The sequence below is a fragment of the Salarias fasciatus genome, chromosome 16 (genome assembly GCF_902148845.1).
Source record: "Salarias fasciatus chromosome 16, fSalaFa1.1, whole genome shotgun sequence".
NCBI classification, from domain to species: domain Eukaryota; kingdom Metazoa; phylum Chordata; class Actinopteri; order Blenniiformes; family Blenniidae; genus Salarias; species Salarias fasciatus.
In genome coordinates, this window is record NC_043760.1 from 196,008 (window position 1) to 222,931 (window position 26,924).

The 26,924-nt window shown below is 50.2% G+C and overlaps 1 protein-coding gene across 1 annotated transcript in view; it reads left to right on the top strand.

Annotated features, from left to right (window-relative positions):
- LOC115403254 (adenylate cyclase type 5-like) overlaps nucleotides 1-26,924 on the top strand; it is a 154,728-nt gene that overhangs the window by 126,704 nt on the left and 1,100 nt on the right. Inside the window, exons 2-7 of the mRNA XM_030112112.1 lie at nucleotides 6,566-6,715; nucleotides 11,908-12,029; nucleotides 18,716-18,827; nucleotides 21,090-21,217; nucleotides 25,870-26,028; nucleotides 26,117-26,258. Of these exons, the coding sequence (XP_029967972.1) occupies nucleotides 6,566-6,715; nucleotides 11,908-12,029; nucleotides 18,716-18,827; nucleotides 21,090-21,217; nucleotides 25,870-26,028; nucleotides 26,117-26,258 (813 nt within the window). The remainder of the gene's footprint in view (nucleotides 1-6,565; nucleotides 6,716-11,907; nucleotides 12,030-18,715; nucleotides 18,828-21,089; nucleotides 21,218-25,869; nucleotides 26,029-26,116; nucleotides 26,259-26,924) is intronic.

Below are 26,924 nucleotides of genomic sequence, written 5' to 3' on the forward strand. Positions count from 1 at the left end.
TTCAGCCCGCTGCAGCGCCTGCTTTCAGCCCGCTGCAGCGCCTGCTTCAGCCCGCTGCAGCGCCTGCTTCAGCCCGCTGCAGCGCCTGCTTCAGCCCGCTGCAGCTGGCAGGAGCTGGCTGCGTTTGGACATTGTCAGGCTAGTTTTTTAGGCTTCTGCTGAAACGATGTACCAGTGCTACACAAAAATACCCTTACCATGATATCAGTATGTGCAGTTCTATATACTGCAGCAGACTGACTGGTCTGCAGATACTGATGAAACAGAGAGAAACTGAAGCATTCATTGTTTGGCCTGACCTGAGCTGGACTGTTAAAAAAGTATAAATGAAAATAACCAACTCATTGGTAGTTGATAGATATGGATCATTTGTACAGGTGCAAATCGGCCTGGCCAATGATCAGTCGATCCTTCAAACTAATATTAAGTCATTTACCTTTCTTAAAAGGAATAATCTGATAAAGCGGACGAGTGACCAGTGTTTTCAGTGAAAAGCATTTTGAATGTCACTGTCTGGTCTGTAAAAATCATCTGCACTTCACACACTGAGCTGTCCTGTTTCAGTTACAAACTGAGTGAATAAACTCAACTTAGAAATATTTGGAAGTTGTTGCAGATGTTATGTCAGCTCATTTTTCAATCTATTTTGATAACTGCGAGATTCTGTGCAGAATGCTCGATACAGCAACTCGTGCAGTGGTTTGTACCAGTGGCAGACCGTGCATTTCACACTAAGGCCTTCAGAACAGATCCGCCTGAACCAATCCACCTCTCAATAACTACTTTATGTCTATAAAAAAACATCTCATTATACAGATATGCACATAAAGAGTTGTTGCACAGCAGATAGATACTTGTGCAGCCAGAATAAATGCCTTTGCTGAAGTGCACAAGTCTCCTACTACATCTGTGCACATACAATGAGCATCAACAACTTAATAAAACAGCAATATTATTTAGGAAAAGAGGAACATTTTACTCACCAGAATCCCCATTATCTGTAAACAAAATCCATCCTCCTTTCCTTCCTCAAAGAGAGTTCATTTGCTCTGTCGTATAGATCATCTGTGCGTTTCAGTTCCATCAGCAGATCCTTTTCCATTGCCATCAAAGCCAGAACTGAAAGTCCAGCTTGCCCTGTGGTATTTCTGGCATAAGTTTTAATTCTCTTCAGGTCTTCTTCTGCTTCGTCTTCTTCTTCTTCTTTGGAATAATTGCGGGTGGAGACTGTCAGCTGGCCGATGTGCAGTTTATATCCAAATAGCTCAGCTCAGTGAGAGACACGCGAGACTTCTCCATTTGAATGGGTGCTTTATTAAAACCATCCCCCCGGAACAATTCTCCTCATCAAAGGTTCCTACGTCCCTATTATCATAACACTACAGAGACCAACAACTTAGGTGCATAGCGCCACCTACTGTATCTCTTGGTGAATGTAAATCAGAAGGCCTGGATCTGCTGTTATTGGTGTACGCTAGCTAGAAGGCGCTGAGTCGTCAACTCGAAGTCTGATTGGTTGAAGCAACTGTCTGCTTGACGCTTCACTTTACTTTACTGCGCCATCAGGAATGGACTGTGAAGGCCTCAGGCAGATTTCTTTGACCATAGCAACAGGTGATACCTGAAATCTGATTGGTTAAATGATTTAATATGAAAAAAACATGTCTGGAAGCAGCGCAACCACGGGAAAACTATGAAATAGGGATGCACTGAAATGAAAATTCTTGGCCGAAACCGAAACCAAAAAAATGAGGAAACTAAAGCTGAAAACCGAAAGCAGAAAGACCAAAAGAAATGAATGATTATTAGCCTATATTCCTCAGGGATATTCTTCAGGGATGATCAGGTTCATCGGATTAATCACTGCATCCAGTTAGGACAGGACAGGAGAAGTTCCTGTCTGTGGCATTTAACCTACCGTATTTTCCGCTCTATAAGGCGCACATAAAAGCCTCTAGCTTTCTCAAAACCCAACAGTGTGCCTTGCAGAAAATACGGTCATAAAGACCACCCGGTAGTCAGTCTGTTGTCTTGACTACGGTTCCCATAATTCGTTGTGACGTGATCACATGAGCAAACAACTTCTGCCTGCTTGTAGCTAAGCTAGCCACTTCAAACAGAACGGCAAACAACAACAGCATCCACCTCGAACCCGTCAGTCACCACGACCACAGTTTGTCCTCCAGTCTCCTGACCAGAGAGCACGGCGTGCTGCTGGCAATCCGCACGCTGTGCCGCCGAGAGCGGCCAGCCGGGACGCCGGGAGCGGCGGAACCATGGTGGTTCAGAGTGGCTCTCTGGAGGTGTGACTGGTCCATGGTGGTTCAGAGTGGCTCTCTGGAGGTGTGACTGGTCCATGGTGGTTCAGAGTGGCTCTCTGGAGGTGTGACTGGTCCATGGTGGTTCAGAGTGGCTCTCTGGAGGTGTGACTGGTCCATGGTGGTTCAGAGTGGCTCTCAGGAGTGTGACTGGTCCATGGTGGTTCAGAGTGGCTCTCTGGAGGTGTGACTGGTCCATGGTGGTTCAGAGTGGCTCTCTGGAGGTGTGACTGGTCCATGGTGGTTCAGAGTGACTCTATCAAGGTGTGACTGGTCCATGGTGGTTCAGAGTGGCGCTCTGGAGGTGTGACTGGTCCATGGTGGTTCAAAGTGGCTCTCTGGAGGTGTGACTGGTCCATGGTGGTTCAGAGTGGCTCTCTGGAGGTGTGACTGGTCCATGGTGGTTCAGAGTGGCTCTCTGGAGGTGTGACTGGTCCATGGTGTGTTCAGAGTGGCTCTATCGAGGTGTGTGACTGGTCCATGGTGGGTTCAGAGTGGCTCTCTGGAGGTGTGACTGGTCCATGGTGGTTCAGAGTGGCTCTCTGGAGGTGTGACTGGTCCATGTGGTTCAGAGTGGCTCTATCGAGGTGTGACTGTCCCATGGTGGTTCAGAGTGGCTCTCTGGAGGTGTGACTGGTCCATGGTGGTTCAGAGTGGCTCTCTGGAGGTGTGACTGGTCCATGGTGGTTCAGAGTGGGCTCTCTGGAGGTGTGACTGGTCCATGGTGGGTTCAGAGTGGCTCTCTGGAGGTGTGACTGGTCCATGGTGGTTCAGAGTGGCTCTCTGGAGGTGTGACTGGTCCATGGTGGTTCAGAGTGGCTCTCTGGAGGTGTGACTGGTCCATGGTGGTTCAGAGTGGCTCTCTGGAGGGTGACTGGTCCATGGTGGTTCAGAGTGACTCTATCAAGGTGTGACTGGTCCATGGTGGGTCAGAGTGGCTCTCTGGAGGTGTGACTGGTCCATGGTGGTTTCAAAGTGGCTCTCTGGAGGTGTGACTGGTCCATGGTGGTTCAGAGTGGCTCTCTGGAGGTGTGACTGGTCCATGGTGGGTCAGAGTGGCTCTCTGGAGGTGTGACTGGTCCATGGTGGTTCAGAGTGGCTCTATCGAGGTGTGACTGGTCCATGGTGGTTCAGAGTGGCTCTCTGGAGGTGTGACTGGTCCCATGGTGGTTCAGAGTGGCTCTATCGAGGTGTGACTGGTCCATGGTGGTTCAGAGTGGCTCTCTGGAGGTGTGACTGGTCCATGGTGGTTCAGAGTGGCTCTATCGAGGTGTGACTGGTCCATGGTGGTTCAGAGTGGCTCTCTGGAGGTGTGACTGTCCATGGTGGGTTCAGAGTGGCTCTATCGAGGTGTGACTGGTCCCATGGTGGTTCAGAGTGGCTCTCTGGAGGGTGGGACTGGTCCATGGTGGTTCAGAGTGGCCTTTGGAGGTGTGACTGGTCCATGGTGGTTCAGAGTGGCTCTATCGAGGTGTGACTGGTCCATGGTGGTTCAGAGTGGCTCTCTGGAGGTGTGACTGGTCCATGGTGGTTCAGAGTGGCTCTATCGAGGTGTGACTGGTCCATGGTGGGTTCAGAGTGGCTCTATCGAGGTGTGACTGGTCCCTGGTGGTTCAGAGTGGCTCTCTTGAGGTGTGACTGGTCCATGGTGGTTCAGAGTGGCTCTCTGGAGGTGTGGACTGGTCCATGGTGGTTCAGAGTGGCTCTCTGGAGGTGTGACTGGTCCATGGTGGTTCAGAGTGGCTCTCTGGAGGTGTGACTGGTCCATGGTGGTTCAGAGTGGCTCTCTGGAGGTGTGACTGGTCCATGGTGGTTCAGAGTGGCTCTCTGGAGGTGTGACTGGTCCATGGTGGTTCAGAGTGGCTCTCTGGAGGTGTGACTGGTCCATGGTGGTTCAGAGTGACTCTATCAAGGTGTGACTGGTCCATGGTGGTTCAGAGTGGCTCTCTGGAGGTGTGACTGGTCCATGGTGGTTCAAAGTGGCTCTCTGGAGGTGTGACTGGTCCATGGTGGGTTCAGAGTGGCTCTCTGGAGGTGTGACTGGTCCATGGTGGTTCAGAGTGGCTCTCTGGAGGTGTGACTGGTCCATGGTGGTTCAGAGTGGCTCTATCGAGGTGTGACTGGTCATGGTGGTTCAGAGTGGCTCTCTGGAGGTGTGACTGGTCCATGGTGGTTCAGAGTGGCTCTATCGAGGTGTGACTGGTCCATGGTGGTTCAGAGTGGCTCTCTGGAGGTGTGACTGGTCCATGGTGGTTCAGAGTGGCTCTATCGAGGTGTGACTGGTCCATGGTGGTTCAGAGTGGCTCTCTGGAGGTGTGACTGGTCCATGTGGTTCAGAGTGGCTCTATCGAGGTGTGACTGGTCCATGGTGGTTCAGAGTGGCTCTCTGGAGGTGTGACTGGTCCATGGTGGTTCAGAGTGGCTCTCTGGAGGTGTGACTGGTCCATGGTGGTTCAGAGTGGCTCTCTGGAGGTGTGACTGGTCCATGGTGGTTCAGAGTGGCTCTATCGAGGTGTGACTGGTCCATGGTGGTTCAGAGTGGCTCTCTGGAGGTGTGACTGGTCCATGGTGGTTCAGAGTGGCTCTCTGGAGGTGTGACTGGTCCATGGTGGTTCAGAGTGGCTCTATCGAGGTGTGACTGGTCCATGGTGGTTCAGAGTGGCTCTCTGGAGGTGTTACTGATCCATGGTGGTTCAGAGTGGCTCTCTGGAGGTGTGACTGGTCCATGGTGGTTCAGAGTGGCTCTCTGGAGGTGTGACTGGTCCATGGTGGTTCAGAGTGGCTCTCTGGAGGTGTGACTGGTCCATGGTGGTTCATAGTGGCTCTATCGAGGTGTGACTGGTCCATGGTGGTTCAGAGTGGCTCTCTGGAGGTGTGACTGTCCATGGTGGTTCAGAGTGCTCTATCGAGGTGTGACTGGTCCATGGTGGTTCAGAGTGGCTCTCTGGAGGTGTGACTGGTCCATGGTGGTTCAGAGTGGCTCTATCGAGGTGTGACTGGTCCATGGTGGTTCAGAGTGGCTCTCTGGAGGTGTGACTGGTCCATGGTGGTTCAGAGTGGCTCTATCGAGGTGTGACTGGTCCATGGTGGTTCAGAGTGGCTCTCTGGAGGTGTGACTGGTCCATGGTGGTTCAGAGTGGCTCTCTGGAGGTGTGACTGGTCCATGGTGGTTCAGAGTGGCTCTATCGAGGTGTGACTGGTCCATGGTGGTTCAGAGTGGCTCTCTGGAGGTGTGACTGGTCCATGGTGGTTCAGAGTGGCTCTATCGAGGTGTGACTGGTCCATGGTGGTTCAAGTGGCTCTCTGGAGGTGTGACTGGTCCATGGTGGTTCAGAGTGGCTCTCTGGAGGTGTGACTGGTCCATGGTGGTTCAGAGTGGCTCTATCGAGGTGTGACTGGTCCATGGTGGTTCAGAGTGGCTCTCTGGAGGTGTGACTGATCCATGGTGGTTCAGAGTGGCTCTCTGGAGGTGTGACTGGTCCATGGTGGTTCAGAGTGGCTCTCTGGAGGTGTGACTGGTCCATGGTGGTTCAGAGTGGCTCTATCGAGGTGTGACTGGTCCATGGTGGTTCAGAGTGACTCTATCAAGGTGTGACTGATCCATGGTGGTTCAGAGTGGCTCTCTGGAGGTGTGACTGGTCCATGGTGGTTCAGAGTGGCTCTCTGGAGGTGTGACTGATCCATGGTGGTTCAGAGTGGCTCTCTGGAGGTGTGACTGGTCCATGGTGGTTCAGAGTGGCTCTCTGGAGGTGTGACTGGTCCATGGTGGTTCAGAGTGACTCTATCAAGGTGTGAGTCATTTCAACTCCACATGCAATACAAGTGTACAGTTTTCATCTAGTAGTGTACCTAGCTTGATAACTCTATACACCATAAAGGGTGTGTTGACTCGATTACATAGTGTCTTCTCCCGCTCCGGACACTCCAGCACTGTTTCTTCAGAACATTTATTAAATAAAAACACAGTTTTTCCTGCCAGGTTAAAAACAGCTACACAAGCGCGGATGTACTACAGAAATATAGGGAGGAAACACCAGCAAAGATGAAATATAAATCAGATAATTTTAAAATGATAACAAATTCCACACCAGTCTCTCCTCATACCTTCTGGAACATTAACTTCCAATTTCCCTCTGCCAAGGTCTTGTAGACAATACACATAGAGCTGCAGATTCAAGCATCATTTTCAGTCTAGTATCAGGTGTTGTTGCTCACCTGGAAACTGTCTCTCATGCCTTCTTCCACAGATAGTGTCCAACGTGTTGATCTTCTCCTGCACTAACATCGTGGGAGTGTGCACTCATTACCCTGCTGAGGGCTCACAGCGGCAGGCCTTCCAGGAGACCAGGGAATGCATACAGGCTCGCCTCCACTCGCAGAGGGAGAACCAACAGCAGGTAGGACGCATGTCTGGCTGGAGATCACCCTCCATTCCAGTCTGTAGTACTTTACACTGTTAGCCACATTCAATAAAACATGCTCTGGGAGCAACTGGGTTCTTATTCAACAGCTTCACACGAGACTGATGTTTTCATTGGATGATGAGCTGATCTCCCAACCGAGCCACGCACACACAGAAGTTCCTCCCGGCTAAGGTTGAGCACCTCACATGACAGCGGCTCAGATGGTACAATACGTTGCAGGATCCATGCCCCACCTCCCCTTTTGAGCAAGAAGCTGAACCCCCAAACTGCTCCCAAATTTATATCGCATTTTTCTGCATTTCGTATACTTGCTACCTTGGATAAGATCGAATCACATTCTGTAACAATTCACCTATTATTTCCAAGGCGATCTTGCCACTACGATTAAAGAGGTCACGGGTGGAAAACACCAACCAGCAGGGGTGATTAACAGGCAGGAGAGGAACTTAAGATGGGTAACATAAAGCAGCATTTATTCTAGAAAAAAAACCTCTCCCAAACAGAAAACAAGCAAACTCGTCGCTCGAGCGCTCCTCCTATAAACCCAACAGATAATGCTGCACAACGCAGAAAGTCCAGAAATAAATAGAAAGGGCTCAAGAAAGTCCTGTCTTTTACAGCCCAAAGATCCCCCAAAGTCCAGGTCTCATGTCCTTTCATGGGGACCGACTGAGTGGCCCGCGGCCGTTAATTACTCACGCCCCGGCAAGACCTCAGTCTGCTGGTCTCCACAGCTCCTCCTCTCCAGCCCGTAATCCAGTAGATCTCAAAAACACCAAGTTATATATTCCACAGTGGCACCGATCCTCCCTGGTAAACGCTCCACGGCCTCGCTCCTCCGGCAGGTGAGTTCCAGGACGGCGTGTGACGTCACTCCCCCCAAAGCAGGTGCGCTGCTTCACCTTTTTATCACCCCTTCTGGGTGAAACATGAGGGGACCTCCTCGGTCGTTACATTCCCCCCCCCCCCCCCCCCCCCCCCCCCCGCCAGCGGCTTATCTGGACTGAAGCAGGGCTTCATGTCGACCACACTAACTGTGTCCCCCTTTCCTTTAGCCGTCACCCCGCGTACTTGGTAATTCAAAGGGCCTAACCTTTTCTCAACCATCGCAGGCCCCGTCCATCGCAGGCCCCGTCCATCGCAGGCCCCGTCCATCGCAGGCCCCGTCCATCGCAGGCCCCGTCCATCGCAGGCCCCGTCCATCGTGGCGCAAAATTGGCTGAGCACTTTACGGATGATTTCGACAGTGGGTGCGACCTGACCCGGCCCAGACTACCGATCACAAAGTGTACATCCCTGCGTCGTGCATTATGGTATCTGGCTTGCCTAGCTTTAGCAGCGCCCACGTGTCTCCTGACCTCCTCCTGCAGCTGTGTGTGTGTGTGCAGGGTTTGGTGTGTGGTTGTGTGTGGTGCTGGTGCCCTCCCCACAAGTCTCTCCAGAGGCCCCTTCAGTTCCCTTCCTAGAGCCAGCATGGCTGGAGTTGCACCCGTGGACTCATGCACCGCTGTACTGAGGGCCAACCGGAGCTCCGGCAGCCTTTTGTCCCAGTCCTGGTGGTGGTCCCTGACGAAGGAGGCCATCAAGGTCTTCAGGGTGTGGTCGACCCCCTCTGTCATGTTGGTCTGGGGGTGGTAGACTGTTGCGAGTTTCTGGGTCACCCCCCAGGACTCACACAGCCGTACCATATGGTGACTCGTTAACTGGGGACCACGATCCGACACCAGGTACTTAGGGACTCCCCAGCGGGTGAAGATCTCATCCTTGAGAATCTTACAGACTTTGGGCGTCTTTGCATCCTTCAAAGCGAATAACTCCACCCACCGGCTGTAATGGTCCACCACGACCATCAGGATGGAGTTCCGGTCCTTGCTGGGTGGAAACGGGCCCAGGAAGTCCACTCCAATCACCTCCCCGGGGGTTTTGACGTCAGGTGACTGGAGGAGACCTGCAGGTTTCTCAGTGGGGCCCTTGTCCTGCTGGCAGGTAGTGCAGGTGCAGACGTGCCCCCAGACGTCTTTGCGGACCGTCGGCCACCAAGCCACTTGGAGAACCTTCAGCAGGGTCTTCATCCGGCCCAGATGCCCACCAAAAGGTCTGTGGTGGTAGTAAGCCAGGAACTGTGGCACCAACGCGGCAGGCACAAGTTGATAGGTGACTCTCCCATGTTTAGACGGAACCCTCCGGAACCACACCCCTTGCTGGAGCTTGTAATGAACACGTCCCAGATTGGCGTGGTGGGTGGAGGGCTCCAGTTCTTGGCAGGTCGGGTCTGTTGCCTGCACATCCACAATCTCATGGAAGGAGCTCGGCAGGGCACCCCGATATGTTTCGGGGACCGTAGGAGCCACAGCCTGGGGAACCCCAGGACCAGTGTCAGCCACACAAAAGTTGACGTTATCCGCAGAGCTCCTCGACTCTCCAGCCTGGAGAACCTCCGTGCAGATGGGTGGAACGGAGGGCAGCACAGGTGGAATGGTGACTGCCACATCAGTAGGAGACCGGTGTCTGGAAGTCATGGGAACAGCAGGTGGGGAGGAAGTAGTGGACCTGCTAGGGAGATGGCTGTTGGCTTCAAGCTGTTTCAGCTCTTGCCGCCATTGTTCATCTCTCCGCCGCAAACATGCTGCAACCACCTGTTCCAGTCTCCGCAGCTCCGCATCCACGTACTCCTTGAGCTCCTCCCACAGGCGGGCCATAGCTGCCCTCAGACCCTCTTCTCTGCTGAGAGTGCTGTCCACCGCCTCTCTGAGCCGGGTCTCCAGGCTGTCCACCGCCTCTCTGAGCCGGGTCTCCAGGCGGTCCACCGCCTCTCTGAGCTGGGTCTCCAGGCGGTCCACCGCCTCTCTGAGCCGGGTCTCCAGGCGGTCCACCTCCTCTCTGAGCCGGGTCTCCAGGCTGTCCACCTCCTCTCTGAGCCGGGTCTCCAGGCGGTCCACCGCCTCTCTGAGCCGGGTCTCCAGGCTGTCCACCGCCTCTCTGAGCCGGGTCTCCAGGCTGTCCACCGCCTCTCTGAGCCGGGTCTCCAGGCGGTCCACCGCCTCTCTGAGCCGGGTCTCCAGGCGGTCCACCGCCTCTCTGAGCTGGGTCTCCAGGCGGTCCACCGCCTCTCTGAGCCGGGTCTCCAGGCGGTCCACCGCCTCTCTGAGCCGGGTCTCCAGGCTGTCCACCGCCTCTCTGAGCCGGGTCTCCAGGCGGTCCACCGCCTCTCTGAGCCGGGTCTCCAGGCGGTCCACCGCCTCTCTGAGCCGGGTCTCCAGGCTGTCCACCTCCTCTCTGAGCCGGGTCTCCAGGCTGTCCACCTCCTCTCTGAGCCGGGTCTCCAGGCTGTCCACCTCCTCTCTGAGCCGGGTCTCCAGGCGGTCCACCGCCTCTCTGAGCCGGGTCTCCAGGCTGTCCACGGCCTCTCTGAGCCGGGTCTCCAGGCTGTCCACCGCCTCTCTGAGCCGGGTCTCCAGGCGGTCCACCTCCTCTCTGAGCCGGGTCTCCAGGCGGTCCACCGCCTCTCTGAGCCGGGTCTCCAGGCTGTCCACCGCCTCTCTGAGCCGGGTCTCCAGGCTGTCCACCTCCTCTCTGAGCCGGGTCTCCAGGCTGTCCACCTCCTCTCTGAGCCGGGTCTCCAGGCGGTCCACCGCCTCTCTGAGCCGGGTCTCCAGGCTGTCCACCGCCTCTCTGAGCCGGGTCTCCAGGCGGTCCACCGCCTCTCTGAGCCGGGTCTCCAGGCTGTCCACCGCCTCTCTGAGCCGGGTCTCCAGGCTGTTCACCGCCTCTCTGAGCCGGGTCTCCAGGCTGTCCACCTCCTCTCTGAGCCGGGTCTCCAGGCGGTCCACCGCCTCTCTGAGCCGGGTCTCCAGGCTGTCCACCGCCTCTCTGAGCCGGGTCTCCAGGCTGTCCACCGCCTCTCTGAGCCGGGTCTCCAGGCTGTCCACCGCCTCTCTGAGCCGGGTCTCCAGGCGGTCCACCGCCTCTCTGAGCCGGGTCTCCAGGCGGTCCACCGCCTCTCTGAGCCGGGTCTCCAGGCGGTCCACCGCCTCTCTGAGCCGGGTCTCCAGGCTGTCCACCGCCTCTCTGAGCCGGGTCTCCAGGCTGTCCACCTCCTCTCTGAGCCGGGTCTCCAGGCGGTCCACCGCCTCTCTGAGCCGGGTCTCCAGGCTGTCCACCTCCTCTCTGAGCCGGGTCTCCAGGCTGTCCACCTCCTCTCTGAGCCGGGTCTCCAGGCGGTCCACCGCCTCTCTGAGCCGGGTCTCCAGGCTGTCCACCTCCTCTCTGAGCCGGGTCTCCAGGCTGTCCACCGCCTCTCTGAGCCGGGTCTCCAGGCTGTCCACCGCCTCTCTGAGCCGGGTCTCCAGGCTGTCCACCGCCTCTCTGAGCCGGGTCTCCAGGCTGTCCACCTCCTCTCTGAGCCGGGTCTCCAGGCTGTCCACCGCCTCTCTGAGCCGGGTCTCCAGGCTGTCCACCGCCTCTCTGAGCCGGGTCTCCAGGCTGTCCACCTCCTCTCTGAGCCGGGTCTCCAGGCTGTCCACCGCCTCTCTGAGCCGGGTCTCCAGGCGGTCCACCGCCTCTCTGAGCCGGGTCTCCAGGCGGTCCACCGCCTCTCTGAGCCGGGTCTCCAGGCGGTCCACTGCCTGCTGCAGCCCCTCTCTAGTGTGGCCCTCCATGCTTTAGGAACACCCCTGCAAAGTGCGAATAAGGCACCAGCACGTGTATAATGTCTATTTGTGAAAAGACCGGAGTGAACTGCACCTACTCTCGCACGCAAATGCGTGCGTGTGATGCGCGCGCCCGCGTGCGAGCCATGCTTAAACATGTAGGGAACTCCTCGGTCGTTACAATTCAATCAGAGTGAAAAACAGAAAATCCAAAGGGTTCCTGTAAACGGTCTTGCTTGTATTATTATAATTTGTGGCTTTCAAAATTCCCTCATACTGATAGCTGGTTAGATAAAAACAGGAAGTAACAGGAAAACAATAATTCTTCACGTAAACAAAAATGTTCCAACATTTGCTGTATTTCATTTGTTGCCACATTTATTGAATGACGGCAGACTTGCATGATGTGGCTGCTGTCGACATACTGGAAGAGAAGTACTTACAGTGTGCGGCTCTCAACTGTCTACACCCGTCGCTGTAGTGAACTTTGACCCGTGCTCCTCTCTTCTCACACAGGAGCGTCTCCTGCTCTCAGTGCTTCCTCGCCATGTCGCCATGGAGATGAAAGCCGACATCAATGCCAAGCAGGAAGATATGATGTTTCACAAGATCTACATCCAGAAGCATGACAACGTCAGGTAACCTGTGTGTGTGTGTGTGTGTGTGTGTGTGTGTGTGTGTGTGTGCCAAATATAAGCAAAAAAAAAAAAAAAACGCCCCAGTGCATGCTGGTCGAGGGAGTCCAGGTTGGCCGGAGCCGTTCTTGTAAGTGTTCTGTAAGCCAGGAGGAGAGTTCTGAATTGATTCTGGCTGCAACTGGAAGCCAGTGAGGGAGAGGAACAGGGGAGGACCTGAACCCTGCTGGACCGGGTGAAGACCAGACCTGCTGCATTCTGGATCCTCTGTAGAGGTTTGACTGGACCTGCAGGGAGACCCGCCAGAAGAGAGACACCACCAGAGCCTGGACCAGAAGCTGTGTGGCCTGTTGGGTCAGGAAGGGTCTGATCTCCCTGATGTTGTCGAGGGCATAACGACAAGATCTAGAACCTGATAGATATGGATAGATCAAAGATTCAGTCATTAAGATTGTCACACTTTGCTTTAGTGTCTTTGCTGATGGAATAACATTTTTAGGTGAAAATGGCCGTTTTTGCAGCTTTCAGTTTTTCAGTTAGGTGAACAAAGTTAACAAATGACAGGAATTTGCTTATTTTTCTTTAGGCATTTTTCATAAAAATTTGATGCATCCCAGTACAAGTCGAGACGGTGCCCCACTCAGCAATGCCTGAGCACAAAACAATCGCCCCAAACCAAATGAGGGATTATTATCATCCTATGGTGAACCAGTGCATGGCCGAGGCAGACGAAGCTTGAGGTCCTACTCCACATGGAATACTGTGGGAAAATAGGAAAATCCAAGGTTTATTAGCCCTTCTCTTAAAAACCAAGTTTAAAGAGCAAAAATAGTGTTTTACTTTAACATAAACAACCAGGAATACAAATACTTTCAACCAAGAACTTAGAAAATTGATTTTTGTTACGTAGTGGTTTGCTTTCTCTCAACTTAAAGCAGAACTATGTAAAATTTGCTTTAGCGCTCCCCCTGCTGGCCTCCTGTGAAAGCTCACTGTCGTAAACATTCTCCATATCACCCCCCCACCCCCACCCCCGCGTGCAGAGAGCGTCTCACTTCCGTTTCCTTTTTTTCCACTCGTCAGACAAAGGTTTTTCTGTCTTTTTGGTTCTGCCATCCGTGAGCACCTCAGGGTGGCGTTGCTAACGCTAGCGAGGGCTTTACATGCTTTTATCCTTGTCCTCCCGTATGAGCGCCGTAAAGCAGGTTTGTTCTCTCAGATGTCGTCGGGTCGCTCCTCTGAAATTGTAAGCGCTGTTTTCAGGACACAGACCCCGGGGGAGTGGAGGGACCGGCCAATCACTGTGACAAGTCTTTGTTTCCCCCACAGGGATTCTGAAAAACATTTATTGAGGTAAAAAAGTTGCATAGTTCTGCTTTAAATAAACAAAACAAAAAAATTACTGAATAGAACCAAGAAGACTTGTGTCTGGTCTTTAGAGCCACTTTGAACCTTCAATATTGGCTCATTTTGTGCCTGAAACCTCCAAATCCACATAGAAAGACAATGTCTGGACTTGGAACACAGATCCTCTCCCTGTGAGGCAAAAGTGCAAACCACTACTGCACGTCGTAGAGTTGCTCTAAATCACAGCATTTATAGTGACTGATTTCTTTGAGTGCAGTTTTTCTGCCTCTCAGCGTGAAAGTGCAACATGGATAAAATATGTTTGTCAATAGATGAAAAAATCAAAACCTAAAGGCCGATTAATTTTATTTTGAAACTTTGATGTTTTAGGGCTGGCACGTGGCACGGAGGTGCACTGTCTAGCACTTTTATGATTCCACAAACATGAAAGGAGGTGATCCCACACAGTGATCACTGTGGGGGATCCTGGCTTCTTTCTCCTTGGACTTCTGATTTGAAATTTGGAATTCTGTCAACAGGTTTAGACGTATGATAGAACTCTGCTCCTCTGGTTGTGCAGATTGTAGAGGAAATATGTGTAATGCTCAGAACAGTGGGGGCACAGCTGAGGACAGGTTTGGCACCACCCTGTGGAGTAAGACGGCACTGCACCAAAGAGAACCCTTTGAGAACGCTTCAGAATATTTACCCTGTCACACTGAAGGAATGTCTCTTCATCTTAGGGAAACAATGGAATCACTTTAACTTAGAAGTTGACTGCTGTAATGAATTCCTCCTTGAAGATTGAGGTTTAGCTTCAAGGAGAAGTGGCTAAGTCTTCAGGAAATGAATGTACTTCAGCGGAATATCCCCGAGAGAGAGAGAGAGAGAGAGAGAGAGAGAGAGAGAGAGAGAGAGAGAGAGAGAGAGAGAGAGAGAGAGAGAGAGAGTGTGTGTGTGTGTGTGTGTGTGTGTGTGTTACTGCATAGCTTCTGTTTCTTCCACAGTCAGGTGGAACATCCGCTTCTCACCAGGTTCTCCTGAAGTTCTTCCTTACTTTTATGTGTCCTTTCCGATCCTGCGTACACAAAAGTCTTTTAGAGCTGTAGATAACTGTTAAATGTCTGCAGCAGAAGATGGGACAGGTGTGGTTGTACATACCTCTCTCTACTGCAGTTGAACAACACAACTCAACAGAAGTGATTGAAAGTGAAGGTGAGTCTCTGGCGTTGTGTTTCGGAGACTCTCCGGGGAGCAGGCGGCACATCAGTGACATCTGCTCAGCTCGGCTGAGATCCGTGTGGTTAATGGCCAACAAAGCGGGTGTGACCGGGCCTGTCGGGAAGCGGCCGGTGGCTTTGGGCTGTAATTGGCGCTGTGCTGAGAGTCTGAGGAACAGCAGGAAGGGAAGTGACGGCTCCACTGCAGCTGCTGAGGAGTCAGATGGAAAACAGAAGGAGCAGAGGCACTTTGTTGATCAGGCTGTTCTTCATGATCTTTTTCTTCTTAATTGCGATTCATTGGATTGAATAATGATGTGAACCTTACGTGGAAATATTTTCATGATGGTTTTAATCATTTTTTGAACGGACATGCTCGTCTCTGCCAGTTCATGGTTAAGGGAATGGAGAGCCCTCGGTCGACCTCTGACCTGACTCATCCTACTGCAGAAGAGAAACCAGCTCTGGGCTAAAGGAACTCTGGCCTCGAAGCCGACTGGCTGAGCTTTCAACAAGCATAACAGATGCATAGCTGCAATCAGGGAAGCCACATGTGAGATATTCCTGGTGGTCGGAAGGGCCGAAGGCACAGATGGGAAATCAGGAGACGGTAAACAGTCCGCCGCTCAGCGGAAGTGCACAGACAAAATGAAGGACATGGAGGCTGTCGCATTTCTTTTTGTTATTCTGTTGATTTTTGTTGCAAAAAGGTGGAAAGAAGAGAGTCATGAAATGTTACAAACAGTGAGAAATGAAACGACAGAAAAGAACCGAAGAGTCTGGGAGGAACTGCAGCGGAATCAAGCTCAGGATGAGACGTCAAGAACTCCTGAACTTCACAACAAGAGGTCTGGCCTGGCCCTCCACAGTGCGATGAGCCCTCTCCACCTCCAGCTCCCCAAGGTTTCTCCTCCAGTGTCCTTTTTACTTTTCAGTTCAGGCTGGCTTTGATGTCCTGAGCATCCTTTAAGATCTCATCAGTTCTTGTGTTTGCCAAGTCCATGATCAGTTTAATGGAGCCCTTGAAGCTGTCTTGCTGTTGCGGTAACAGTGCAGTGAACGTCTCTTTCTGGCTACAGGGCGGCTGGAGAGCGGCCGCAGAGCAGCGAGCAGTGGCTTCTCCTGTGACGGTGTGATACTCTCTTCATCTGGCTTTGTGCCCGACTTTTCTTAAGGTGGCATGATGTAGTTTCAGACTACATTAAACCTTTATATTTGAAGAGCTTCTTTCTTTAAATGTTTTTTATGCTTTTCCTGCTCTCAGATCTCTGGACGGGCTGTTCAGCAACTTGTAGCATACATTCACCGAGTACATGTGATGATTAGCATCTATAGTTTTACAAAGCCAATTACTACTAGTCAACAATTACAATGAAAAATAACTATCATGTCAACAAAAAGCCACCTTTAATAGTTTCAGTGTATTTTGTCTGTCAAAAAATATACTGCAATGTCCAAAAAACTTTAAATTAATGTTGGTTTGTTTGTTGTTTTAAGTTTTTGCCATTGCTTGGTGTTCTGGTGGGTTTGGTGAAGTCTCTTTTGGGTCAGTTTTAGCCCACGAGCCTTACGTTTAACACCCCTGAATTAAGCCCATGGTGGAGAAAGATCATTTTAGACAGGAGCAAAATAAAGAGGAGAAGCAGGAAAAAGCAGAGACACGTGAAAAGCAACAGATTTGAAGGGTCAGAGTGAGTTTCTTTCCCTGGCTGAGATTAGTGAAGCGGCAGCAGAAAGAGGTGACAGACAAACGGTGAAATATGTCTTTGAGTTGCATGAACACTCTATTAAATGACAGATAAGCCTGAACAAATGTGCTTTTTCACATCCAGACTTCAGCAGTCCCCTCAGTGACTTGGATTAGTGCTGTCACTTACATCCACAAGCTTGCTGCCAGTTACTGCTGCGTACTCGTGAGTCACTCGTCACCACAGTAACACTGAAGTGGGACTCTCTCACTCTGCCGCCGCCGCCTTTGTAGCTCACCACCCACTGTTACTCCTGACGTTTCACCAGGCTTTGGCGAGTGGCCTTGATCTCTGCTTTTCTGGGTCGCTGGTTAGAGCAGGAAGGGACCGACAGTCCACTGGGAAGTCTGTGCATTATGTATTTACCTATAAATAACCTCTGGACTCCAGATACAGAAAACCTCTTTTCAAATGCAGATACACTGAATTTTATAGGTGCACCTATTCAAATACTCAACAAGAATCATAGGAAAGTGAATCTACCCTTCCGCTTGTGTTAGGGTCGGCACCGACCCATTTTAGTTTTTAAATGCAAAATAGACTTACTTAAAATTTATTTTTTGCACCAAGGATTTTTGACTTTGTCAGGAACCTTGATTTCAACAAAATTGAACTTTTTTTCTTTTTTTTCACTACATTATAAAATTGTCTGGTTGAAATTATGTCGTTTGTGGTGTTAGGGTCAGTATCGACCCGGTTATAAAAAATAAGATTATAAAGTACAAATTAGAGCCAAAATTGAAATCATAAGTGCATTGTCAGCCAACACACTGATAGCCGCCTCCTCTCCCAATCATCTGAGCTTCAGGGGACGCTCATTTGTCCAGTATAGCTGCAAAAAAAACAAAACAAACATAGACGGCCATGCCCAGCCATGGGAGGTCACTTGAGTCATTTGACTTCCAGAGGGCACATCTCCAATTTGCAGCATGCAACGATGAAAAAAAGATTTACAGTGAAAGACAATTTGGATTACATTTTTGGAGAAAATGAAGGAGAAGACACAGATCAGTATAGCGATGCAGAGGAGCAAGTTTCTCAGGAAGAGGACAATGTGGAGAACCAACCACACGAACACACCTGAGTCTGATGAGGAGGCCACTGGTGCTGAGGCTGTCAAACGACTCCAAAATGGCTCAAAGCAGCTCTGTGACCGGAGCAGCTCCGTGTTGCCAGATTGGGCGGGTTTCTGCCAAATCAAGCTTCTTTTTTGAACACGTCTGACGGGTTGTGTGTTCATGACGTGTTTGTTATTATAAAAATACAGTTTTAACGTGCATTCTCAACCCAGATGGCGGTTTGGGCTGCTTTCTATTCATTTTAACGGGTTTCAAATTGTTTACGGGGGATAATGACAGATCTGGCAACCTCCTCCAGCGGACTGCAGAACACCGCAGGCGAAGAATCACAGTGCTGCGGTGTGCCGGACCGGAGCCGGACCGGAGCCGGACCGGAGCCGGACCGGAGCCGGACCGGAGCCGGACCGGAGCCGGACCGGAGCCGGACCGGAGCCGGACCGCACCCAGTGTGCTCCACAGTTGGTCAGGCTGTGGCTGCAGACCAGAAATCCTCAAAACTACGCGGAACTACGCCCCCTTTCCCTCTCTCCTTTCTCTCATGCTCGGGTTTCTAAGAAGAAGGCCTGAGCTGCCGCGTCCGTGCGCGTGCACGTGGACACATGGACCACCGTATCCACGCACGCACACACACACACCACGCACCGACAGCACCCAGAGGGGTGAACTGCCCGTCCTTCCACATTCTCCTCCTCCTCCTTGGAGGTGTGCTCTGAACACACACACACACACACACACACACACACACACACACACTGATAGTTTGAATCTGTTCAGATCTGTTATTAGATGTGTTGATAAGAAATAGACATTCTTAGAAACTCATTGAATCACTTTGTCAGTGAGTTAGTCATTTGTGCCATTGTTGATTGATCAATAACTCCTCATTACTCAGTGATCTAATGATTACATTTTGTCTGTGATTTATTCATTCCCAAATACTGCTTATCTTACAGTATTAATGAATTAATATCAATTTATTCCATTTATTATTTGATTTGGTTATATTACTTTTGTGTTTCACTCTAAACAGTTTATTACCCTGTAGGCTGTGATTATGAGTGACTCACAGTGAATGATCTGTAATTATTCATTAGTAAATGTCAATTTACTCAAATTAACAATTTAATATTACTTGAAGTGATCGATTACCTTCAATAATCCATACTTTAGTAATTTAATACTAATTACACAACGTAAACCCCAACAGAGAGCAGATTGATGAACACGTCCAACGGTTCTCTGAGCAACTAACGTGGATCTTTTCTCCTCTCCCTTGTATTTCTGTGTTTGTGCAGCATTTTATTCGCAGACATCGAAGGTTTCACCAGCCTGGCATCGCAGTGCACAGCGCAGGAGCTGGTGATGACGCTCAACGAACTGTTTGCTCGCTTCGATAAACTGGCAGCGGTGAGGACGCAGCAACGCACCACACTCGCCGGGACCTCTCTTTTGGCCCCTCCCCCCACCCCCTGCGGCCTCCCACCTCAAAACCAGCAGCCCAAGCATGCGTGAGGTGGAAGGGGAAGGAGAAACGTTCAAATAAAATAGATCCATTTCATGGCTCTTTAATGTAACTGAGTAAACGTGTATGGACAGCAGACTCGTCCTCTCATTCAGGACAGAGCTGTGCAGCAGCTGGTCTGTCCTCGCCCTGCCCTGACAGGCAGGACAGCTTCTCTCCGTCTTCAGTCCTGTATTGCAGTGGCGGCTGCTGGTCTTCCAAAGAGGGGAAGCTTATTTTCAGCATACATTGTAATGTAATTATATTGTATAATATATGTAATGTGACTGTAATGTGTAATTTAACAGTACACTTTATTGATGACAGCACTTCCAGTCAGCCGGCTCACCTTGTCCTACCAGGACAGCTGAAAAGACCTGGTACTTTTCCCCACCTTTTGCACCAGCTCAGTCTTCGGAGTTGATCTGCCCTGTAGTTTAACGCCAATTTCCTCAAATGGCTTGGACAGGTTAAAGTGCTGTGGCGCTGCAGCCGAGTCAGTGGCCTGTGGTAAGCAGCTGATTCTGAACAAAAGATGAACGCGTTGTAGCGCATATTTAGTCGATGAAATGTACACACAACTGTAAATATTGAACTACTTATTTTTTGACATTTTAGGGGAAGCTGAGCTTCCCTTGCAGTCTTAGAGCAATTGCCACTGCTGTAACGTCTCCTTTGTCAGGTCAGATTGTCCTCCATGGTATAAGGCTATGTTGTGTAGCACGCAACGTGACAAAGAATAGACTCACACCCTGCAAACCTGCCTGTGAAGTTTTGGTGACGTGTCACTGGGCCTGTCAGCTGAATGACCACCGGACCGGGCGCCGATCTCCTGCACAGCGAACAGACGTGGTTGGAGGTGGCGAGCTTTCGCCACACCTTGCGCGCACTTTTTGGCACGAAATTGTCACTGTGCTCAGCTGAATGTCTCCACACCTCTCGCTGGTGCACGGCCCCACCCATCTGACCGCTCAACAAAATACCAAAGAGTCATGTGGTTCAGTTTGAAGTACAAAAACAGGGAACAGTTTCTCCAGATTTTTTAACTTTCCTTAAAAATTCTCTAATGGAATCAAACCGGGAACCTTCGGATTGTGTTTCATGATCAAGGGCCATTCAGGGAGTCTAAGGCTACGTTCACACTGCAGGCTGAAGTGACCCAAATCCGATTTTTTTTGCCCCTATGCGACCTGTATCGGATCTTTTCATGACAGTCTGAACGACACAGATCCGATTTTTTCAAATGCGACCCAGGCCACTTGGACATGTGGTCCTAAATCCGATACGTATCTGATCTTTTGCCATGCGGCTTCAGTCTGAACGTCCAGGTCGCATTTATCCGACCTGCACGTCATGATGTGGGGCTGAAGACGTGTGTCTTACCGTGAGTGTTAAAAAAAGGCGCTCGCAGACGCACATTAAGGGAGTTCTTGTCATCCGAAAAATATTATTGAACTCCGTATCATTAAAGCCTCTCATCACTGCCCCCCCTCTCCTGACTGCGTTTCTCTGTTGCTGCCGCTGCCCCACAAAACGCCACGGCCAAAAACTCGGCTCTCTTCCTTCTCATTCGCTAAATTCTGCAGCGCCAGGACAACGGGGAGGAAAAATAATAATAATATCCACACGCGCGCTCTCCCTCTCTCCCTCTCTCTCTCCCTCTCTCTCGCTCCCTGTGTCTCTCTCTCTCTCTCTCTCTCTCTCACACACACACACACACACACACACACAGAAGGAGCTCAGCGCGGCTGATTAGAAGCGCTGCACTGAAATGATTGCTCACTATTCAATTGTAAGAATGCGTGTTTGATCAGTTCTTAAATAAATCATTGACGCTTGAAAAGCTGTAGATTCTGTATGTTGTTTGTGGGTTCCGCAAACACTGAAGCGCTGCTGCGTGACGTCGTTATGTCCTCTTCTGCGCATGCGGGACACTTTTGGGTGGTATTCCGTTCAGACGGGAGATCACATACAAGTCGCATTTTATTGTAAATGTGAACGAACTCGCAAAAAAATCGGATTTCACAAAAAAATCCGAATTGAGCATTAAGCCCTGCAGTGTGAACGTAGCCTAACTTTCCCGTATGACAGGAGAACACAGTCTCCGTCTGGTGTAAGGAGCTAGCTGAGACGTTCACACACGCAGCTGATGATTGTGCTTTTGCCAGGAGAACCACTGTCTGCGGATCAAGATCCTGGGAGACTGCTACTACTGCGTGTCCGGGCTGCCGGAGGCCCGAGCCGACCACGCCCACTGCTGCGTGGAGATGGGACTCGACATGATCGAGGCCATCTCGTAAGTTCTCCTCACCTCACTGATGCCTTATGAGAGCACCACAACAGCAGCGTGAACATCGGCACATGCTGTATCCACGTCTGTTGCAACAGACTTTCAGTCCACTGGAGGGCGCCATAGGGCTGGACGGAGCTGCACAGTGAGAGAGTTATGACAGTGACGTAATCGGTGACACTTTGATGGCTCTGGTGTGTTAACACGGCCGGTAACCAACGCAAATAAACAGTACTGTCGCAACACTCTCAGTATAAAGCTGGGGCTTGAAAGGCTGACGTCACACTGCAGTGCATCATGGGATTGGTGGACCACTGCAGCATTGTTCACATTTGCTAGCTGTACTGCACTGTCCAGCTTTGCCCCTTTTTGTCTTCCAGCTACTTAACAACAGCATTCTGTGTTGTTAACTGCAACAGCTGTTCACACGACCGCTCCGTAAGAAAAACATGGGGCTGCGCTTTGGCATTGGGCATTTCCAGCGTGAAACCATATTTTACCTTGTCACGACATGTTCAATGCAGAAAGTAGCTTGTTGCTCCTTCGGCTTCCATGCTGGTCTGTTTACCGGTGTTGTGCACGCGCTGAAGACGGCCTGGCTCCGCCCCCACCGCTGCCGCGCTGCGACTGGAGCAGAGAGGGCGTCTCGCTAAATCCTCAGGCTGCGCTTTGCGGGGCCAGATATCCAGAACACGCTGATCAATGTGTGATTTTGTGTAGCATGGACTTGCTAGTACATGATGTCAAAAGCATTTTTCTTGTCGTGGTTAAATTAAAATCGCAGATAGCGCCTTTAAGGTATGAAATTTAAGAAAAAGGTCAGTGAATTCTAAGTTGGAGAATACTTTTGCAAGGTGCTGTACGTATTATGTTAAAACAACTATTGTTTGCATACACAGGACCCACAAATGCACTGTAAGAAATATCTTTTATCTTTCCAACAATAGAATAGAATAGAATAGAATAGAATAGAATAGAATAGAATAGAATAGAATACTCTTTATTGTCATCGCAACAAGTTACCGAAGTTACAAATTACAACGAAATTACTTGGGTTTTAAAGACGCCCAGGCAGCCACTTACGGCGCTCCGTCTTGAAAAAGAAACAGAGTTAAAGAAACTCAGACAGAAATTGGGGGAGGGGGGAGGGGTGGTGGTAAAAAAAAGATACGTCAGTTCAGATCACGGTTCCAAAAGGGAGTCGAGATTAGAAGTGAGAGACAAAAAAAAAAAAAGCCAACCTGCGCACAAACACAGCGAGACACGTGAGACAAGCTGCTATCAGACTAACGGATCAGCGGTCGCAGCTATAGCATCAGCGCAACACGTCATCACCACTAGGGGGCAGCAGAGAGGTGTGGTGGAGACATTGAAAGTGGGAGAGGGAGTGTGTGTGGCGTGTATGTGGCATTTCAGTTCATCAGTCCGTGTAGTGTGTGTGGTTTGGCCCGCCTCCCCTTTGCGCTCCAGCTCGGATGGTCGCTGCTGGACGGCCTTGAACGAAGAGGTCCAAAGGTGAAGTTGGGTTGCAGCTGAGAGTGAGAGAGGGAAGATAGAGAGAGCAATCAAGTCTGTCCTTGAATCTTCAGGGAGATTTGTTTAGTCTTCCAGGGGCGCCAGACGTAATCAGAAGTTCTCTTGTTTTGGCGGAAGGAGCCGTTTGACCTTCCTCTGCTCGGTTCTCCACATTTCAGACAAAAGCTGGTTTAACCCTCTCGGCGATGGTGACATCCAACTTGCGTCTCAATCGTCCATAACCCAAATTGTCCAGCTTTCGAAAGAGTTCGCACAAACAGTCAGCCTCAGCTTTTGCCCGTTGATCTGAAAAGACCGTCCTCCCAGGACGTCTGTAGTGGCGGCGGTCTTCTTAGTCCTCCAGAGGATCAGGTCGCAGCACCGGCCAATCAGCAGCAGGCCGATCGTCATAGATCTGAAAATGTAATCATCCACAATGACCTCGACGGACAGGGGTCCAGGCATGTGACCCCCTCCACTGTCCCCGGGCGTCCATCACATACCCAGCATGCCGAGTCCCGTCCGGACCGGCAGGATCCCGCTCCTCTGCTCTTTGTTGAAAAACTCGTATCAGTTTTGTAGAGACACCAGCTGATCAATTCCATGGTTGATATTTGGTTTGTTCGAAAAACCAAGTCCAGTGATTCCTCCAGTAAACAGACGAGACAGAGAGCAGCAGAGACCAGAGTGAGGGCGGAGCCAACAGGGACGGTAGAAAAAGTGTTCGCCTCCTCCGAGAGCCAAAGAACAATGAAATTGTAAAACAACAACACACTAATAAAATTTGCAAACTCCCCCAATTCTCGTGAAAAATGATACTTTACATCCACAACAAAGTTTTGTCTTCTGAAAATGGTATTTTCTGTCGAACTGACAAAAACTATCACATGAAGAAACTTTTAGAAGCATAGTGTGCGCACTGCACTTCCCCTCTGTGTGGGCCACATTTCCTGCATGATGCATTGCGTGGCGGCTGCATTTACAAATGAAAGGTGGCCGACTGCAGGACGACTTGTTTATCCAAAAGCACTGGACCTTTTTGGCCCCTCTCTGGCATCTGGAAAGGGATGGACCAAATCCGACGATGCACTGCAGTGTGACTTAGCCTGTCAAGCCCTAAACAAAGAAGAAAAGTAGAGTTCTTCTATTTGAGCCATGAAGCAAAAACTGAATAAGAACCGTTAAGAACAGTTTATTACTTTTTAAAGACCTAAATTATAACGCTGTTCGCTATGTTCCTGATTCTTAATATCCGGCTTCAAGATATCAAATAGTTAAAGAAAATTAGGACACGAACAAAGAATGAATCAAGCAGAGTCAAAATTACTTGCAAGGAGAGAAAAACCTTTCAACGGTTTCAACATCCTGTTTTGTATGGAAACAATGAAACAAAGGCAATCAGTCATAACAGATGTAATCATTTCCAACGGGAAAAGGATAATGTACTCAGTGAGCATAGATAAGACGCACTCAGTCAGCATTTAGCAATGCAGGCAGTTCATTCGTTGTGCTCTTCTTGATGAGTTTACTTCCACTTTCCTGTGCAGTTGTCAATTAAGCATTTAGCAATGATAGTCAAACATAATATTTCCAACATAAACCCAATAATGTAATCATTTAGGTCTCTTCAAAAGTAATGTTAGACGTCTTTTTCTCCAGCCTGAATTCCTTACTGATCATTGTTATTGATGGGAGATAGAGACAACAGCAGATCAACAATCAACATTACGTTTATTCAGCCGTGAAACTACAACATCAGATGGATTGGCTTCACCAAGTCTCAAGTATGTCTTTTCTGGAGTTCCTCCATCATCCGTTCTCAAGTCTGCTGGCTTCAGCTCGGTCTGAGAGGGTTTTCCTCCAGTCCTCCCTAAAACCAGTCTGTCCTCAGTCCGCCAACAATCCTCAAACAAAGACCTCAAATAGCTTTAGACAGTTGCACAGGTTTACCTGAAATTTCCAAAAAAAGGCTAAAAATGCTTTAGAAAGACTAAATAAATCAAAACAGATACAACTGCTAAAAGGCTAAAAACTATTAAAAATTTTAGTTGGAAAAATTTCTCAAATTCATTTGAAAAAATATACGAACAAATAAAAAAAAAAAAACAGTCAAAACATGGAAAAGAGTTTAAAACAGCTAATATGGCTAAATTTGCTGAAATCATGAAAAGAGGTGACTGTACACATTGGCCAAAGTTCAGGTTCTGATCTGTAGCTTTGCAGCCAGCAGTCCTCAGCACTGAGCAGTGTTTTTATCTGCTGGATATCTGATCAATAACGTTCAAACATCTCTGTGAGACTCAGAGAGCGAGCGCTCCCCAGGCCGGCATCCAGGCCGGACAGCCTCCACCCTTCCAGGTTCAGCCGCCGGCGTCCCGGTGTTGTGCTGAGTACACCGGCTGGCTGGCCTCGGTCTGCGAGGTGGCGGTCCGCTGGTCGTCCACCGCCGAGCTCTTTCAACAACTGGCTGCTGAGCGATCGCCTCCATCTCTCCTCTCCAGTGCTTGTTCTCTCAGGGTTTTTATGAAAAAGTGTTTTTCAGCCACCGTCCAATTCTTCTGCTTGTTTTTGATTTTCCTGCTTCCTGCTTCCTGCTTCCTGTTTCCTGTTTCCTGTCACGTCATCGCGTTACTACGTACGAGGAAACGCATGGCAGAAGCAGTAGTCCCGTTCCATCCGCTCCGCGGTCAGGCTCTGTTTGTATGAGGCACCAGCAGAGTATTGATGGGTGAGACGACCTCGAGCATCGGATCTGCTCCCAGTGACGCAGATCCTCTCAGGTGCTTCTGTGACACCTTTACAATCCCAGGATTAGGGTTTTTGAGACCCAAGTAAATGTGCCTCCTGTGGAACTTTGTCCTCATGTCAGACTGTTTGAATCACTGAGAAGTGATTGTGTTTTTGACTTCATTACTTTGTATTCATGTTTTTACCCTTGGAGAGGATTTCTTTTTTACTCAATAATGTAAAAAGCAGCCAGTATGATGTTGACTTATTGTAAAGTTATTTTCTTGATTACATTTATTGGGCTGCTATGTATACAAAACAAAGGAAATGGTGTGATTTAGAAGAACAAGGCTTCAGAGGTGAGTGTAACCTCTAGGGTTAGGGTTAGGTTAACCACCCCACTCTGCGACCCACAGGCTGGTCCGGGAGGTGACCGGGGTCAACGTCAACATGCGGGTGGGCATCCACAGCGGCAGGGTGCACTGCGGCGTGCTGGGCCTCAGGAAGTGGCAGTTCGACGTCTGGTCCAACGACGTGACGCTGGCCAATCAGATGGAGGCTGGAGGCCAGGCCGGGTGAGTGTTCACTTTCAACAAATGGATCATCGTCATGTGGATATCGCATATTTTTCAAGGTGTTTGTGGATGTTTGTTGTGCTTTTAGACGCATTCATATCACCAAGGCCACGCTGAATTACCTGAACGGGGACTACGACGTGGAAGCGGGAGCAGGAGGAGACAGAAATGCCTACCTGAAGAAGCACAACATAGAAACCTACCTCATTGTGGGCTGCAGCCAGAAAAGGGTACGAAGTGAACAAGAAGCTGAGGTTTGAATCGACAGAAGGTTGGATGGGATTAAAGAAGGCAGACATATGAGGATGATGATGAAGGTGTTTGTGGCGATCAGGATACATTTTCCTCATGAATGTTTAAAATGAGTCTATTATGAAACACAGCTTGTCCTCAAAAATAACCTCAAGGAGGAGGAAGGGGAAGAAGAGGAGGAAGAGGTGGATGAGGAGGAGGAAGAGGAGGAAGGAGAAGAACAGGGGGAGGAGGAGGACGAGGAGGAGGTGGAGGTGGAAGGGGAGGAGGAGGAAGAGGGGAGGATGAGGAGGGGGTGGAGGTGGAAGGGGGGAGTAGGAAGAAGAGGGGGAGGAAGGGGGGAAGAGGAGGAGGATGAGGAAGGACAAGGAGGAGGAAGAGGATGGAGGAGAAGAAGAGGGGGAGGAGGAAGAAGAGGAGGAAGAAGAGGAGGGGGAGAAGAAGGAAGAGGAAGTGGAAGAAGAGGAGGAGGGGGAAGAGGAGGAGGAGGAGGAGGAGTTTGGTTGGATGGTCTCTCAAGCTGCAGCTCCTGATGGGATTTCCCTTCTGCAGAGCTCACTGAGGACACTGCTCATCATAGTTCACCCACTAGAGGGCGCTGTTACAAATAAAGGTCAACATATCTGATCATTTTTGGACTTTTC